At 33.1% G+C, this 18,260-nt stretch overlaps 1 protein-coding gene across 12 annotated transcripts; it reads right to left on the bottom strand.

Annotated features, from left to right (window-relative positions):
* Positions 1-408: 408 nt before the first annotated feature.
* Positions 409-18,072, bottom strand: me31B (ATP-dependent RNA helicase me31b). 12 transcript variants are annotated; one of them, XM_080167858.1, is made up of 19 exons: positions 18,007-18,072; positions 16,738-16,908; positions 9,990-10,155; positions 9,567-9,643; positions 9,276-9,393; positions 9,003-9,099; positions 8,401-8,500; positions 7,792-7,889; positions 7,246-7,308; positions 6,668-6,755; positions 6,232-6,332; positions 5,532-5,588; positions 4,992-5,093; positions 4,736-4,814; positions 4,264-4,368; positions 3,913-4,004; positions 2,698-3,349; positions 1,370-2,441; positions 409-568 (listed from the first exon to the last, which is right to left on the bottom strand). In XM_080167858.1, exons 3-17 carry the CDS (start codon positions 10,031-10,033, stop codon positions 3,281-3,283), a joined length of 1,290 nt encoding a protein of 429 aa, XP_080023984.1. In that variant the 5' UTR covers positions 10,034-10,155; positions 16,738-16,908; positions 18,007-18,072; the 3' UTR covers positions 409-568; positions 1,370-2,441; positions 2,698-3,280. The 12 variants fall into 12 exon arrangements, with proteins under 12 accessions (XP_080023984.1, XP_080023991.1, XP_080023983.1 ...); XM_080167865.1 differs by having other exon boundaries at positions 409-647; positions 1,408-2,441; XM_080167857.1 differs by having other exon boundaries at positions 409-670; positions 1,370-2,411.
* Positions 18,073-18,260: the final 188 nt, after the last annotated feature.

Below are 18,260 nucleotides of genomic sequence, written 5' to 3'. Positions count from 1 at the left end.
GAAAGTTTTTACATCAAATTACACCAAAATGGACCAAAAAATGCCTAAAAATCCCATTTCCGCAGGGTTTACTTACGTAACCTTAAAATACAAAATTAACATTTTTTTTCATTTAGATGTAGTACCTAAAGGACTAGGCTTATGTACCAAGTTTCAAGAATCTAGATCAATATTTAGACCATTTTTCTCACCGTTTAAGTTTAGATGTCACTACGCCCCCCCTCTTTCCTGACTACAGAGTTATTGATCCTAATAAAAGAAGAACTTCGAATTTTAAAACGAAGATACTATTATATGACTGCATACCATTTCAAATACAGAGCACTTGAAATCTAGGGGTATTGGGGAAAAAAATGGATCAGACAAACTGTTACTTTAGTAACACTATAAAAATAAACAAAACAAAAATTAAGGATTTAGAATTTATTGATGTTAAATGCAAGATATAATAAAGATGTTACAAAGAGTTAGAGCAGCGATACATTATACAACAATCTTGCAACTTAATCCTTTAAGGTTTTTTTATAAAGAATTTTACAATTTTTTTAACGAATTTTTTTTCATAAACCTTAATTGATATTGGAGTTAATATCTCAAATCTCAACCAAAGTTTATTTCAATTTTAGAAAATATTAAAATTGCACAGCCTTCTAGCAATTGGGATATTCAACTTTAAAAATAAAATTTGAAAATTTAAATTTTAAAAAGAACTATTTAAAGAATATCCCATATTGCCTTTATCACAGTTTTACTATCATAAGATAACATTTAATTGCCTAATAAACAAGATCACTTTATACCAAAATAACTTAATATCTTGTATCTTATTTACAAATAGGCATATAAACACTATCAAATGAAAACTTAAAATTGAAAACCTTTGAAAAGTTAGGAAATAATTGTCCAATCAGTACCTAGATTTTTACAAATCCAAAATGCTTATGAACACTTAAACCTAGTTCAGCTTCCTTTACCGTGAACCTAATCAACGTAAAGGAATTTTAAAATAAGCTCTTTTCCAAGATGTTAATGTGAGCTGAAAACGGTCCAATTAAGGACCAAAAAATGAGCCTCCTCTAAGGTGGAAAATGCGGGCTAATTATTATGCAGATCTAATTAAATGCTGTTAGAAAATCTGCAGATATTTAATTTACTGCTCTGATGTTTTTTTTAAAGTGTAAGAGACTACATTCCTACCCCCATCCCCCCCAATTATAAATAAATTTACCCCGGGAAAAAAGTAAGCAGCCCTTACATTGAATAGGAATATTTATGAGCCAATATTTTTGAAAAAAATTATTCCTATTTTATAATGAATTTTATGCTCAATAAATTTTGAAAAACTGAGATTTAACTCCGAAAGACAGACTTAAAAATAAGTCCGAACAAAAAGTGGCCAACTATTACATTTCTTACATAAATCATTTATATAACAAAAATACAATATTCTCAACTATCAAATAATATAATATAATTGGCGCCAGGGGCGGGCGTAAGGCAGCCGTAGACCCGTGACAACCCGCCGGCATAATAACGGGGCCAGAATCTTGCCCGCCGCGCCCCCATTGCTAACATCACAATTTTGTTCCCACTGTTTTGTGCACATTTACAGCCATTTTAGTTTTGGATCATAGTAAGGATTTTTTTTTGTACAATCTTTACAAAATATCAAAGATGTTTGTGTTTTCCTTACTAAAAACGGCGAAAACTGCACAAAACTTAGGAAAAATACAAAAATGAATAAAAAGACATGAATGCAAAGGAATAAAAATTGGCAGAAAGACTTTCTCCAAAAACTTAATTTATTTCAAGCTCCCTTTTATTTCTTAGTTTGAAGGGCCAGACTCGAACTTGTTATGGATTAAAGCCAGGTCTACATACACAATCTCTGTAGAATTAGTCGTACATGTGTACGATTTACTACAGCATCCAATAGATTAGAAAAATAAAACACGACCAGTAAATTTTCAGCTTTAAAACGGTCGTATTACTTCTTAAAAGGCCTTTTTTACGGGCCCGTATTCATAAAAGTGCGTTGGTTTTTACAATTTTACACAAACTCATTCTCATTTATAATATTAACATTTTTATAATACGATAAAATACAAAATCACCAATTTTTAAAGACATTTTTTTGGTAACTGACTTCAGATAGTACAATAATGAAACTGGATAGTAAAGTTCATTTCAGGCCAAAAATTTAATGCAATTTGAATCATGACAATAATTGACAAAACTATTTTTTCATTTTTCGGTTTTTGAATAGGTATTTACTTACACATGTAGAATTTTCCAATGTACAGAAAATATTTGGCCTTTATTTCAGCTTGTACAATATTTGAATAGGTTGGATGTTCATATAGAAATTTCAGCAAGATAGTTTTACAAACAACATGATCTACATAGAATTACTATGCCAAGTTAATGGTAGTTAATAGATTCTTGTATTATGGAGGGGAATTGAAACATTAATTCAGGAAGGTAATTAAGTTAGCTCAACGATTTTATAAATTGCAAAGCAATTAAATTTTTTATCAGTTTATATTATCATTTTAAATGCTTAATGTGTAGGTATGTTTTACAGGGAAAAAAACGTTCAGAAGGGCCTGTATGAAAACCATGTGTAAACAAGAACTACATGCTTCAGAGAAAAGTAAGGAAATTATGTGGAAGGGAAAACAAAAATTTATCAAGTACCATTAGTGAAATATTTTATCAGAAATAAGGTATATTAGGCAATAATAAATAGTAATCATAATCTTTTGTACGACGCCGTACAAGTGTACTGTACACAGAGATGAAGCGAGAATCATGGGATATCTGTTGTACAATGTACACACATGTACAGTTCAGTGGTGTACAAGAATATAATGAGGTACTGTACATTCAGGTTGAAATGTGTACAAAAAAAAGGCTTTGATTTGTGTGTACACATTTAGCTACAGACCTGTAGGAATTCTGGAAATATACCCTACACATTAACGTGTGGATTGGTAGGATATAAAATGGATAGCGGCTTATAAGCGCTTGTGCAGTGTAGCTAAAACGATGAGACATGTCAAAAACTGACAGAATTAATTTTGATGGTAGATAAAATGTGGACGTTTATGGAATAAGGTCCAGTTAAATAATACAAAGGTGTTTTACATAAAATACACCATTATCATTACAATACGCCTTTAGATGTAGGATAGGCTTTGTTAAATTTTTATAACGATTTGGAGGATTTTTAGGTCCTTGATTAAATGTGGATTTTATGAGGGCAGGGCTGACAGAAGATTTATTGCTCCTCTTCGGGGTTGCCGCCTTCTTGATGGTATTCAGCAACGTACAGAGATTTGTCGATAACCTGGATAATATAAGAGTTAAAAAGACTGGCAAAATGATATGAAAATTAAGATTTGGAGCTAAAACATAATCTTACATTAACAAGAAAAAAATAGGATAATTATGTTAATGAACCATTACATTTTGAGAAGCTTTACTTGTTGTTACTTATCGTACCAGTAATAATCAATTAGTTTTAAATCAATAAGACTATTCTAATATAAAAATCTGACAGTATATTCACAAATATACAGGGGTGTATATTCTGCACAAGATTTTTTCCCCCTGCTACAAATTTTTTTAATTTTTCTTCCCCCCCTAGTTTTTTCTCACCAAGTAGGGGGAAAATAGAAAATTATTAAGAGAACTCTTTAATTTATTTACTTTATCCCTCCTACCACACATTTTTAAGTTTTTTTCACCAAGGAGGGGGGGGAAATGGAAAAAATGTTTTCAGTTTTCTTAATTTTTACATTTTTTCCCTACAACCACTTATTTTTATTCCCCCCCCCCCCCTGAGCAGGGGATCCCATGTAGAATATACACCCCTGCAAATATAAGTAGCTCAGGAAGAGAATTACATACCTTAGGGATAGGCTTGATCTCTGTACCCAACTCCTGCTCAATTCTGTGCAGAGAAAATCTGTCATCATAGGTGATTAGATTGATCGCAATACCTGAATACAGATAAGGTTTAGTTTCTCAAAGTTGAACAGATTCAGTTAACATCGAAAATGTACAACAAATGTCATAATCGGATAAAACTTTTTTGGCTTCTTTGCCGGTTAATGAAAAATAGGGTTTAATTGGTGAAATTATTTTCATAAAAGATATCACACAATGATCTATCTCTAAAACTAAGTAAGGAACTCAATAGCATTGCTAGTACACAATTTCGTTAAGAAGTTTTATCAATTTTATAAAAAAAAAACTTACCTAGATGACCAAATCTTCCTGATCTACCAATACGATGTAGGTAGGTCTCTGCCATCTTAGGGAAGTCAAAGTTGATGACCACGTTCACGGCCTGGATGTCGATACCTGGGATAGAAAGTTGCGTCAATTTTCATAATTGTTCAATTACATATACATAATAACAAAGGTAAATTAATTTAAGTATAAGTTTCTTAACAGTAGAGTAAATTAAAGAGCACATGTTAGGTGACAAAAATAGAAGAAAAAATGACTTCTTTAAAGTATGAAAGAAACCCGTAATAAAAATATTTAAGTCTTTAGTTGCATGACCGTTGGACAGACACACTTAGCTGTTCACTAGATGCTGGTTGGAAAGGCTTATGAAAAAATCAGTAATCTATTTTAAATGGCAACAGAGATAAATTTCTTTACGGAAGTTCGAATGGACAAAGTAAACTATAGAGTAGCTCCGCTGCTACAAACTTTAATTTACCTCTTGTGAAAAGATCTGAACAGACCAAATTTCTGCAGTTCCCATCGCGGAAGTCGTGGAACACACGGTTTCTGTGGTTCTAGATAAAGATTTTTTGGTCAGTTCATTCATCCAGTAGGAGGGGATTGGGTAAAAATGCTGGATGGGGGTTGGTAGTTATATTCGCCAGCTACAAGTATAACTTTCTTAGAGTAAATTATAATCTAGTGAAAATCTATGCAATAATAAATAAATTTTCCTTATCAGAAAAGCTTACCTGTGCCATTTTAGCGTGGATATAGTAACAGGAGTAGCCCAGTTCTGTAATCTTCTTGGCCAACAATTCAACACGCTGTGTAGAGTTACAGAAGATTATACTCTAAAATAATAATAACCAATTAGAGATTTTGATATAAAATAAATAAAATTGCGATTAAAATAATGTTCAGATAAGATCAAAGTTTATCGCAAGAAAATCACGGGTCAAAGGGGAATCTCAAGTGATTAAGACTCGACCCTTAAGTCAGTTCTCGGTAATTCATCATAGATTAAAACAAAGTGAACGGTTTCCTTAAGAATAAATGCAAAAACAAGAATGGCAATAAGCAGCAGAGTTCAAAAAAGGAATGGAGAAACTGTCAATAGTATGTTATACAATATATATTTCAGTTATCTTGAAAGAAAAAAAAGAGCTAAAAGCTCATTCAAAGATTTTGTTGCTTACAAAAAAAAACATTTTATTGCATGGAAAACTTGTTAACAAAAACAATAAGTAAAACATGGCAATAGAAGATGCGCTAATTTTGATTGAAGTTACCTGGTTGATTCTCAGTTTACCGAACAGTGTATTCAAACAATGCACTTTCTGTCTTTCCTAAAAAATATTTTTAAATTAACACAAGACAAATTTATATTTAGCAAATGAAAAATATGGACGATTGTACGATTTATCTCTCATCTCTACATAGGATAAATGCCTTAAATTTAAACACATGGGCTAGGATCAGCTGATCCTATAATAAAGACAAATTTCGGAAATAAGACCAAAACAAACCAAAGATAAAGAAAAAACAGGGGTGTATATTCTACATGGGATCCCCTGCTCAGGGGGGGAGGGGAGAAATAAAAAATAAGTGGTTGGAGGGAAAAAAAAAATGTAAAAATTAAGAAAACTGAAAACATTTTTTCCATTTCCTCTCCTCCTTGGTAAAAAAAAACTAAAAAAATGTGTGGTAGGAGGGATTAAACAAATAAAATATAGAGTTCTTTAAATATTTTTTCATTTTCCCCCCTATTTGGTGAGAAAAAACTAGGGGGGGAAAAAAATAAAACATTTTGTAGCCGGGAAAAAAAAAAAATCTTGTGCAGAATATACACCCCTGAGTAAAAATTCGAAAAATTTGCAAAAAGCTACTTTTCCTCTCCTCTACAGATATAAAAAACTTAAAAATGATGGGAAACAATATTTTTTTGGCAGTATATACACAACTGAAACTGGGGTAAGAAGTATATACTACCTGTACGAAAGCGTAGAACTGGGTGATGCCTTTGAGGGTGAGTTCGTCCATAAGATTAATCTCATACGGGTCACGCAGGTGTTTCTTCATAAAGGACTCGACTAACATAAGAAAATGAATTAGTCTTTTAAAAAAAAAAGTAGATTTTTCAGAGATCAAACTGAGGATTTAAGGCATTGAGGATAAACAAAATTACCCCTTCTGTAGATTACAATTAACAGTTGAAACTTTTGGACAGTGACACTGAACTAAAAGTAAAAAATCTAAATTCAATGAAAGTCCCCAAAGTTATAAAACCAACTTAAAGTCATTTTAAAATTTAGGGACTAGCGTAACTAACGCTTAATGTCCCCTCCCTCCCTGCCATTTTCAACCTATTACCTCAAAATTTTTATTATGCCTTAATCCTCACACTTTTTAATAGTAAAGTTATTACCTGTGAGAGGGAAGGTGGCAGAGAAAAGCAGGATTTGACGTTGAGAGGGCAGGAAGCTTATCACTCGGTCCAACATACCCTTGAAATCCTAGAAAAAAAACATTAAGAATTAAGAATTTTTTTTTAATTTCAAAAATCATTCTCTAGTACAATAATTTTTTAACGCATCGTATGATATCTTTCCGCAGATAGAAATATGAAAATTTATATGAATGATTTCAGTGGTTATTTTTAGTTGCCTATTAATAGAAAATTGGAGAATAGTCCCTATCGTAGCAACGCCCCTTAAAGAGCGATTCGTCGTATTGTGAAGATGGCTTTTAATAGGTTATTTTAGGTTAGGCGATTGCCCCACAGGGATAGATAATTGGCCCCGCAGGGTTAGAGACCACCGCAGGGGCTAAAAATAGGAGAAAACCTACTGTGAAAAATACGAAGAAACGCCCTTAAGTGCGTTGCCACGAAAGAGACTACACCCGAAAATTGACAGAAAATGCAACAAATAATTTCTGTTTGTTCAACCGGGATTATATAATTTTTTTCCGTTTAGAAGCTTTGCTGTAAAATTAGTTCCAAACCTGTGAAAGAAGTTTATCAGCCTCATCCAGTACAAAAACTTTGCAATTTCCCATCTTTGCAACCTAAACAAAATTAACAATTTAATACCAACCTAGGCAAAATTAAAATATTGTTTCCTAAAGGAAATCAGGGAAAAATCGCTGCCCAGAAGTTTTCGTCATCCTAGGGAATATACTAAGATACTCGACCCAGTAAAGCTCGGCCTTTTGTTTGTCATCATTTTATATTCTTTTAGGTTGTTTATTAAAAAAATGACAGTAAAATATTGTTTCTAAGACATCATGGAAATTTAAGTCGGAAAAAGAGGAGAAGGGGTGGAAGAAAACTACTTGCAACCATCATTTCGTTAGGTGGTATCTTAAATTGATATTAAAAATTCCTATTAAAACTAAAAAGTAGCTGAGACTTTATGTTGCAAGTAGTACATTGAACCAACCCCTCCATGAAAACTAACTGCTAAATAGTTTTATGTTCTTTTAAACAAAGCTCTTCAAATTATTCATTAAAATAAAATACACTAAACACAATGAATTATCTTTACTTACATCTTTTTCCATGAGATCAAGAATTCTTCCAGGAGTGGCGACAACCAGGTGAACTTTGTCATACAAACGCATAATGTCATCTTTCAAATTTGTACCACCTAGCGGAATAAAATAGAATTGAAATTAAGCTTATAAAAAAGTAAGGTTATTTATATAGTCATTTTGAAGACATCGGTTATTTGTATAGACTGTTAAACTAGACGCCTCGCTTTAGTTTATGGTATTTCAGATAAACTATCTGATCATATTTGCAGGGGTGTATATTTTACACAAAATTTATATTTTCCCAGGCGGCAAAATATTTTTATTATTTTTATTCCCTCAAGAGGGGTAAAAAATGTTTATAGTACCAACTTTTATTCACTTTTAGGGTGTGTGTAGCCACAGCTCCTGCTTTTACTCCTGATAAAGTGTGTTGTCAAGTTCCATCCAATTAAAAGAAGTTTGAGACTTCACTTTTAATAAAAAAATGTTCAGTACTCTTGATTTTTCCCCTTCCCACAGGATTCCCCCCCCCCCCCTCGCCTTTAGCAGGGGATCCAGTACAGAATATACACCCCTGGATATTTCAGACGAAAGCTAGTATTTATCCAAAGAAAAGCATTTTACCTGTAGTAACCATAACTTTGATTTTGAGCTCTTTTGACAACTCAATGGCAATTTGTGAAGTTTGGAGGGCCAATTCTCTGGTGGGCACAATTATCAAACCCTAAATAACATTAGATTATATTATGGATATTATGACAGGGGAAAAATTTAGGTTGCTTAGATGTTTCATTTACTGGGCAGTTCATTCAACTAGTAGGAGGGAAGGGGATGTTTTAAGGGGAGTAAAAGAGGTGAGAATCGTTGTTTCAGCCAGGGACAAGTTTCATTTTATAAGAGCATGTGAAGATCTGTAAAGATGATGATCCAATAGTTTTAAGAATCTGGAATCAGGATATCTCATTTAGATGCAGGCAGGACATTGTCCATAAAGGCTGGGACTGGAACATATTGTATTGGTAAAGGGCAGATATTAGGCTATTTAAAAGAGGATGTTGACATTTAAAGATCTAAATTAAACAAATAATATTTATAGAAAAGTAGCAAAATAAAGTTCCTTAATTAAAAAAGCCTACAGAGCACTGAAATCCCCTTGGATATTAAAATAATCCGAAAATGTGGGGAGGGGGGGAATTTCAAGGCACTTATAAAAAATAAATCAATACCTGAATAACATCCTTGCTGGGATCAATTTGTTCCAGAACGGGAATTGTGTAAGCTCCGGTCTTACCGGTTCCGTTCTTTGCACGAGCTAAAATGTCCCTAAAACATAATACATTTATAATTATGATATAGCAACAAACATACATTATAATCTTAACTTTTATCAGTTAAACAGGATAAAAAGTCAAAATTGAAAAAAATATTTCTAAGAGGATATTGCCCACATGTCTTTTTATATAAAAATGTTTTTTTTTAGTGGTGTTAATAAACTCTACCTTCCAGTTAAAGCAATAGGTATGCTGGCCTCTTGAATGGGAGATGGGCTCTCCCATCCCTTCTCGAAAATTCCTTTTAACAGGTCTCGCTTCAGGCAGTAGTCTTCAAATTCATTACCTGAAAGAAAACAAAGAAAGAATTATACTGAAGAGTTTTTATTTAGAACGAACATTTATATCCAAGAATTTTTTATTGTCAGTTTTATAAATGAATAGACAAAGCTTTTAATTTGACGGGCATATGATCATATGAGACAAGTCTCGACACCAATGTGTGGGGTAAAAAATTACCTTTGGTTGCTGTAACATCAGAGGTTTTGACCCTGTTGTCCTTTGCTGGAAGACTAAGCTTGGCCTTCCACTCCTTCCTACAATAAAAGGAAGGGCATTATTATCAGTATATGTAATTCAAAGTATAAATAAGAAAAAAGCAAGTTGTAGAAGTTCTATGATAATTTTTTCTGCATAATTAGAAGTAAAACTTGTAGTAGAGAGCAGGGAAGGGGGGGGGGGGGGGACTTTTACTTTAAATTCACTCGTCCCCAAAGTTTAACAACCACTTGATCTTTTTAGTATGCTCAAATCGTTGGGTTCACTAATATAAAAATATTAGAAATAGTAACATCATTTAACCACCCATTTCCTTTACCCTCAGATTGTTCTATTAAGTAACAATCACTTCCCCTTAGCTACGTTGCAATAACTTTCACTTACATGTCCGTATTTCCATTGGAATTCTGAGCCATTGTAGCAGCCATTTTCTTGGGATTTCGCCGCCTCCTTCAAAATTTGTCACAGAAAAGCAGTTGGTAGCAGCTCGCAAAAAAAGCAGTTTGATTTCACTCAGTCTCCGGAAAACCAGTTCCGTTCAGGTAACTCACTAAAAAGAAACAATAGTTTAGTACAAACTAGGGTTGGCAATCAAAATCCGAAATCCGCCCAATTTTTGGCCAATTTTGGAATCCACTATTAGCCGGATCCGCACTAAAATCAAACGGCTCCGCAACGCTGGACGTATGAAAAACTTAAATTTTTAAATTTAAATTTTTTTTTTTATAATATTGCTAGAATCCAGAATCCGGAATCAGCCATTTTATAGACGGATTCTTGCAAGAATCCGAATTCGGTCCAAAAGCTAAATGTTTTCAGTTCTTTTAATTATTACATTTTCCCCCCCACCACATATTTTTTTTACCCCCCCCCCCCCCATAGCAGGGTCAAATTTGCAGAATATACACTAAGAGATATAAGTTTTCCGGAATTTTAATGTAGGGAGTAGATTTGAAATCTGCATCAAATTTTAAGGATTTTTTATAAAATTCGTTTTTTGTAAAATTCTTTATCTAAAAGCGAAAATACATTTTAAGTTAATTAATTTTGACCAATAGGATAGGTGGATTTTAAACTACCTGCGATTTAATTGGTTGAATGATGTACGACATCCAATCAGAGCGCAGATTTTTTAAATCCACCAATCACAGATGCCAAAATTAATTAACTTAATTTGTATTTCCGCTTTTAGATAAAGAATTATACAAAAAACGAATTTTATAAAAAAATCCTTAAAATTTGATGCAGATTTCAAATCTACTCCCTACATTACAATTCCGGAAAACTTATATCTCTTAATATACACCCCTGATCTTAACTGATTGCCATCCCTAGTACAAACATCAAGCGACTTTGCCCAACACATCCTTATACTAAAGTAACAGGATGTTTGTTTGTGTGTCTGTACTGAAAGATATCTCTAACCGCTGAACCGATTGGGTTCTCCTTAGGGTAGATTCTCATATGTCCTAGGAAGGTTTTTAACAATTTTAGGGGAGGGTACCACCACCCTCAAGAGAAATCACAATAAATCGAAATTTTTTTAATAATATTTTCGCCACATAGTGTATTTGACAGCTGATAACATAGACAAATTATTTCTCAAATTAGATAATTAAAATTCTGACCTACAGACTTTATGCATATATGCAATTGAACTACTAACAAAGAAAAGTAATATTTGTCAGCTTTTTAAGATGATAACCCAATATCCTTATAAATACTAGGGTTGGCAATCCGCCAAATTTTTTGGTCGGATTCAGATTCTTACATAGTTCCGCCAAAAAGTAAATCGGATTATTACGTGGAATGCGGATTCTCTTTTTTGACGGATTGCGGATTTCAGCAATATTAAAGTCTTTTAATAAATATAAAAAATTCTAGCCCATACACGGACATTATCGCACCCACAGTGGCCCTGCAGCGTAGTGTAGTGTATCTTTTGTAAACAACTTTAGTCGACGCGATATTTAGGCCAAATCCCGACAAAATTAATCCTTTTGGTAGGTGTTAAAAACATCATATCTTTGTTCTTATTTAAGATAAATTAATAATTTTTTTTGCATAAATAGTTTAATTATGACCTCATTTATCGTTTTTTATAAAAAAAAATTAATATTTAATTTTTCTTAAGGGCAATTTAAGTCATTAAATATAAGGTATTTTTGAGCGTTTATTATAAGCCTAAAAATAGAGATATCGTTACACGCAGAAAAACGCGGCAAGAATATGCGCTTATTCGTGACTGTGCAAAATTTTATTACATTTGAACCGTGGGAAGTTCACCCCCTCTCACCCCGTGTGAGTCATACTTTAATTTAGCCGCAATTTTATGGTGATTTTTCGCGATTTGCGCTATTTCTCAGTGTAGTGTTTTATAAACGGGAGATTATTATTGTATTCTTAACATTATAAGTCGTACTATAATTGAATTTTTATAGATAAAAAAAATTGTTTATTAAAGCAAAGATTTTCTATAAAGGAGGATGTGCATAATTCCCATTTGGGCAGGGGGGGGGGGTTTACTCGAGAACCCTTAGAGCTAGAGGGAGCTAATTTTGGATTTAAGCTTCTATAGGGCCAAAGTTACTTTTAAAATTATCTTCGACCCCCCAACCCCCCCCCCAAAAAAACTTATCGCTGACCCCCCACCCACCCCCAAACCCCTAATTTAGGGGGGGGGGGGGCAGGTTGATTATATTATAGGGAGTTTCTCAGAAACGACTTGAGATAAATGGAGCAAACCTTAGGATAAAACTTTTGTAGGCCTATATTTGATTTTAGAATTATTGCTGACCACCCTCCCACCCCCAAACCCCTAATTTAGGGGGGGGGGGGGCGGGTGGATCATACTATTGGGTATTTCTCAGAAACGACTTGAGATAAATGGAGAAAACCTTAGGATAAAACTTTTGTAGGCCTATATTTGATTTTAAAATTATCGTACACCACCCACCCACCCCCAAACCCCTAATTTAGGGGGGGGGGGGGGCGGTTGGATTATACTATAGGGTGCTCCTAAGAAATACTTGCGATAAATGGAGCAAAAACCTTGGGATAACACTGTAGTAGTCCTATATTTGATTTTAGTACTATCGTTGACCAATGACCAATAAGAATAACTGAACTAAGTTACAATCACACATTTTATTTTGGGTCTTTCCTTCTAGGGGCTTGTGGAGCAAAAGTCCCCAACACTAAAAATAGGAGTTCTCAGCTTATTTTAGCTGGTGCCTTCGGCACCTCAGGGCTAAAAAAACAAGTTTTAATCTCATAATTGTACATTCTATATCCGCGGAAAGCGTGTTATATTATGATGCGAGAAATAACTATTCTTTGATATCTTTAGTATAAGCTTAGAACTCCTATTTTCAGTTTTATGGGGTCTTTTTGTCCAAAAGGCCAATGATGAAGGAAAGTCCCAAAATAAAATGTGTAATGCTTAGGGTAAGGGGGGGGGAAGTTTCGGTAAGGGGCTATTCTCGGTAATTTCGACCTACCTTCATTAAATGACCTTTTTCTCCATGTTCCTTTCAAATGACAGAAAAAAACATAAAAGCAAATTTGTTCCTTATTAAATTGCCTACAAAAAAGTATAAAATGAATTTTTTGTGAGATGAATATTAAGGGTACTTATTGGGTCTCAAAGTCGGACGAAAAATTTTTTTTTCCCAAAAATTTTTTAGTAGGTGTGTAAAGATCGACCTACACAAAAATTGGTAAGACCTAGAGCTGATCTGAAAAACTTTTTGAACTAGAAATTGCCCGCTTTTTCCAAATCCGTTGAGAGCTTTAAAATCGGGTTAATATTTTTTTCAAAAATGACCAAAGTTGGCGCCGGGGGAAAAATCGGTAATTTCAAAAGAAATTAAAATTCAACTTTTAAGGTCATGTTTTCATGTTTTCTTTTGTCAAATCTATTATTCCATATGGACTTTTTAAGAATTAGGCCTAAAAATGAATAGAACATATAAAAAACAAAAAAAAATTAATTTTAATTTTTGAATCAAAATTTTGCGAGGAAAAAATCAAAATTTCTGGTCCTTTGAAAAAAAAATATTTTTGACATAGGAGGAATAGTCCGATCTTTATGAATTTTTTTGTGGTTAATCCCAATCACCTATACTAATTATGATTTATTACGCTTGTTTGGTCGTTTGGCCTTTTTTCATCGTTTTTTTTAAGGTTAAAATGTAGTCAAGATTTTTTGCAAAGATGACACTTTTGCTTCAAATTCAATTTTTGAGGTCAATTTTTAATCAATTTTCATGTTTTTTTGGGCTAAATCTATAGTTCAATGTGAGCTTTTTTATGATCAGGCCTAAAAAGTAATAAAATACGTTTTTTTCTTATAATAATTTTAAGTTTAAAAAAAAAAAAATTTCGAAAAAAAAAATCGAAAATTCGCGTCTTTCAAAAAAATTCTTTTTTAACATAGAAGGAATAGTCCGATCATTATGAAACTTTTTGTGGATAATCCCTATAACCTATACTAATTATGATTATTTATGTTCGACTGGCCGTTTGGCCGTTTTTCATCGATTTTTTTTAGGTTGAAAAAAATTACCGATATTTCCCCCGGTGGTGGGGAAATATCGGTAACTTTTTTGCGGTCAATTTCGGCCAACTTCTAAAAGTCCTAGGATAATGTCCTTTTAGGACCTGATAGTCCTTTCCGTAAGCTTTCTACTGGTCTTGGTTTCATTTGAAAATATTAATATTTACCCCATTTTTTTTCAAAAAAACCGAAAAAAAACCGAAATTTCCCCCCCCTTACCCTACTTAGTTCAGTAATTTTGATAAAGTTTCTTTTAAAAAATCAGGTTGATATCTTGAAAAGGAGCTCAGAACTCATATTTTTAGTGTTTTAAGGGGTCTTTTGCTCCACTAGCCCCTAGAAGGAAAATACCGAAATTCAATTTTCTAAGTTTTACCAATACATTCAGTAACATAAGAGACTTTTCAAAAAGAATTAGGTTGATAACTAAAAAACAAGCATACTCGTACCACCCAAAATTTGGTGATGAATTTAATTTCCTTTAAGTGTACAAACTTCCCTTCCTTAGGGTCAGTCCATCCGTCCAGAATGGATAGCTTTTTTTTGTTAATTTAGGCATGTTAGAATTGTCCTATCAATTTCAAACTTTGCATGGTGATGCCCTTAGTAGTGAGGTACAATTTAGAAAGCGTAGAAACTCTAAGCATTACTGGTATGTCTGTACATCCATTTTGAACATGCTGATTTCTACATTTTACTAACAAATTTTTATGTGATATAATTCATCTGATTGACCTAATTTATGGTATACTGATTCCTAGGAAAACGCAAAGCAACTCTATAATCAAGTCCTAAAAATGTAAGTATGTCCAAAAACATTATTCTGTATCAAGCAGTCTTTCAACAAATTTGCTTACAATTTTGATTATCCTCTTATACATTTATATTCTGATTGTTCAGTTCTGACACTATACACGGGTTAATGTCCATTTGTCCTACCATTTCTGTGCTTTGCTTTTATGAATGTTGTCATCCTTGTAGAATACAAATCTAAAATCAAGGAAAAATCCAGATTTTAAAATTTTTGGGTTCTTTCCCTAGTGTTTTTTTTTTTAAAACACAAAAGTTTGAATAGTATTAACCACCAACCCTTTCCCCTTCAGATTAAGGGGTCTTGAGGTTGTGTGGAGGGTCAATGATATTTCAAAAGCCACTTTAGGCCTACAAAAGTTTATTACTAAAGTTTGATCCATGTATCAGATGTGGTATATGAGTAGTACACACTAGTATAAAATAGTATTAGGCCTACTAATGTTAAATCCAAGGTTTGCTCCATGGTTCTCAAGTGGTTTCTAAGTTATACACACTAGTGTTAAACACCAGCCTCCCACCTTTTTCCTTTGCCATAAGAGGGTTTGGGGGTGGGGGTGAGTGGGGGGTGAGCAATATTTATTTAAGTATTAAACCAGCCTCACAGCTCCCCAAGGGGGATTGGGGGTGGGTAAGTAGTCAACGATAATTCTGAAAATAACAATAAGCCTACAAAAGTGTTATCCTAAGGTTTGCTCCATTTATCTCAAGTGGTTACTGAGAAACACCCTATAGTAAAATCCACCTGCCCACCCCCCTAAATTAGAGGTTTGGGGGTGGGTGGGTGGTCAGCGATAATTCTAAAATCAAATATAGGCCTACAAAAGTTTATCCTAAGGTTTGCTCTATTTATCTCAAGTCGTTTCTAAGAAAAACCCTATAGTATGATCCACCCGCCTCCCCCTAAATTAGGGGTTTGGGGGTGGGTGGGTGGTCAACAAAAGTTCTAAAATCAAATATAGGCCTACAAAAGTTTTATCCTAAGGTTTGCTCCATTTATCTCTAGTCGTTTCTGAGAAACACCCAATAGTATGATCCACCCGCCCCCCCCCCTTAATTAGGGGTTTGGGGGTGGGTGGGTGGTCAGCAATAATTCTAAAATCAAATATAGGCCTACAAAAGTTTTATCTTAAGGTTTGCTCCATTTATCTCAAGTCGTTTCTTAGAAACACCCTATAGTATAATATTTTGTAAAAGAATTTTTTCATTAAGTCAACAAATTTTTTTTTTTTTATACCTGTCCAGAGAGTCGATCTGGAAGCCTGCAGGATCTGAACCTGGAGGTCTATCCAAAAAATTCAAAAACTTGTAGATAATATATTATATAAAAACTTTTATTATATTTAAAACTATCATCTAACTCAAAAGATAAAGCCGTTACACCATGTTTAAGCAAATTTGTCAGAACTTCTGTAATGTGATTTGAGTAAAAAAGTACGATTTTTAGTCAAAATTTGGCATATTTTGCTAAATTAACAGTAGAATTTATAAAATAAATTATTTTTTTCAGACTTTCTAATTAAAATACATGTTATCCCGTTTCTAAAATGGTAAAAATTAAGTCATAACTCCTAAAAATAAAAAAGTTATGATGTTTTCAACTGATGAGGTCACGATTTTTAAGCAAAAGATACGCTAGGGCCACTGTGCACCATTACTTAACCTAACCTAAGCATGAAAAGCTACTGTAAAAATAAAATACAAAATCCTGCCATGAACAGTCAAGTATTTAAAACTGAAAAAAACATTGAAATAGCTTCATACCTCTTAAACGACACTCTTCTACAATAAGAAGGTGCGTTGTCGTATTGAATTGTAGTTAAAACACTCGGGGGCTTGGTATGCTCTGTCTGGCGCGTGAAGTGTGGGCTTGAGATCCGACACACTAACACACACACGTACACAATTATAGCAGCTCCTATCACTTGTGTGATTCTGAAACATATAACATAGTAAGGTGACGAAATCTTGTCAAAATTCAATAATAGCCCCCCAAGTTAAGCCAACGAATAAGAAAAAGTTCTCATAAAACTTAAGGGACTAGTGTATTAAAAAGCCCAATACCCAGAGATGTCAGACATCTAGTGCAGATAGATCCTAGAATCAGAACTAAAATCGGAGAAAAGCTGCTAGCTGCCAAATCGCTAACTAGATCCCGTTATTAATTAATATTATGTCCTGAGATGGGGAAGGGGGCATGAACCAATTAATTTTAGGAGAATTTTCAACACATTCATAAGATAAGAACTGACAGACATAAGCTAGAAATGTGAAGTGATAAATCTAATTTTTCCGAAAATAAAAAAATTACAAAGAATATTATAATTAACGGTCGGTAAATTACTAGCTACATAAAATATGAACTTTCAACATAAAAATTAAGCAATAAAATAAAGATAAAAAAGCATAAAATGTTATGATATTTATAAAAAACCTTCATTATAACACTTTTATTTTAAAATATAAATAAAATAATTGAATAAATATTAGAAAAACAAAATTGACGCCATGCTTGTAAATCCGAGCTAGTTTAAAATCATATATTCTCTCTTCCCCCCCCTTCCCCAACCCCATAGTGATCTGTTCGTAACCCCAAAACACAGTAGAAAATTTTAAGAGTTTTAAAAAGATTTGGTTTAAAAAAAATTTTAATTCAGAACAATTAAAAGGATATTTGATAACCAGAAAATAAACAATATAAAAAATAAGACTAAATTCTACATTGAGTAATTTAAAAACAACCAAGAGTTATTTTGAAATATGTACCAAATAATAAGAATTTGGAAAAAAACAGTATATAATGCATGAACAGTTACAATTAAACTAATAAATCAACTTCTGAATTGGATAAAAAGTGAAAAACATTAAATTATTAAATTCCGCCCCTTAAAAAAGTTTGACTTTTTTTGAGGGGGGGATTAAAAACAAATCATATATTCCATTTTAAATTGTAAATATTCCACAGTGTCCCTCTCTTACTCTCTACCGAACCACTAGCCCACTGTTACGGAAGCATAGAACCTTCCACTTTACCTTTATCCTATAAGTACACAACGTATGTCCCCCACAACTGTAATGAGATACTAAACTGACTTACCCTAGCGGCAAATAAGGGAAACAGTTGAACAGCGGAAAAAGATTTCAATTCCCGCATCTTTTGCTTATGCTGTTGTGAGTAAGGGTAAAATTTGGCGCGTTATTTTCATATTTTGGCAAAAAAAGTACCTAAACAAAACAAAATACTAGTTTGTAATGATTTTTCTTCATAGTTACCTACATTTGCAATA

The sequence above is a fragment of the Acartia tonsa genome, chromosome 7 (assembly GCF_053477335.1).
Source record: "Acartia tonsa isolate MP-2025a chromosome 7, ASM5347733v1, whole genome shotgun sequence".
Classification (NCBI taxonomy): domain Eukaryota; kingdom Metazoa; phylum Arthropoda; class Copepoda; order Calanoida; family Acartiidae; genus Acartia; species Acartia tonsa.
Note: the sequence above shows the minus strand (reverse complement) of the source record. Positions and strands in the feature narration are given on the sequence as shown.

What these genes read in the sequence shown, in the direction of transcription:
- me31B (XM_080167858.1), bottom strand. Translation starts at nt 10,033, where the DNA reads ATGGCTGCTACAATGGCTCAGAATTCCAATGGAAATACGGACAT. An exon ending in TGCCACCTTCCCTCTCACAG is followed by an intron (nt 6,333 to 6,667) that starts GTAATAACTTTA and finishes TTCTTATGTTAG; the next exon opens with TCGAGTCCTTTATGAAGAAA. An exon ending in AGGAAGATTTGGTCATCTAG is followed by an intron (nt 4,005 to 4,263) that starts GTAAGTTTTTTT and finishes ATCTGTATTCAG; the next exon opens with GTATTGCGATCAATCTAATC.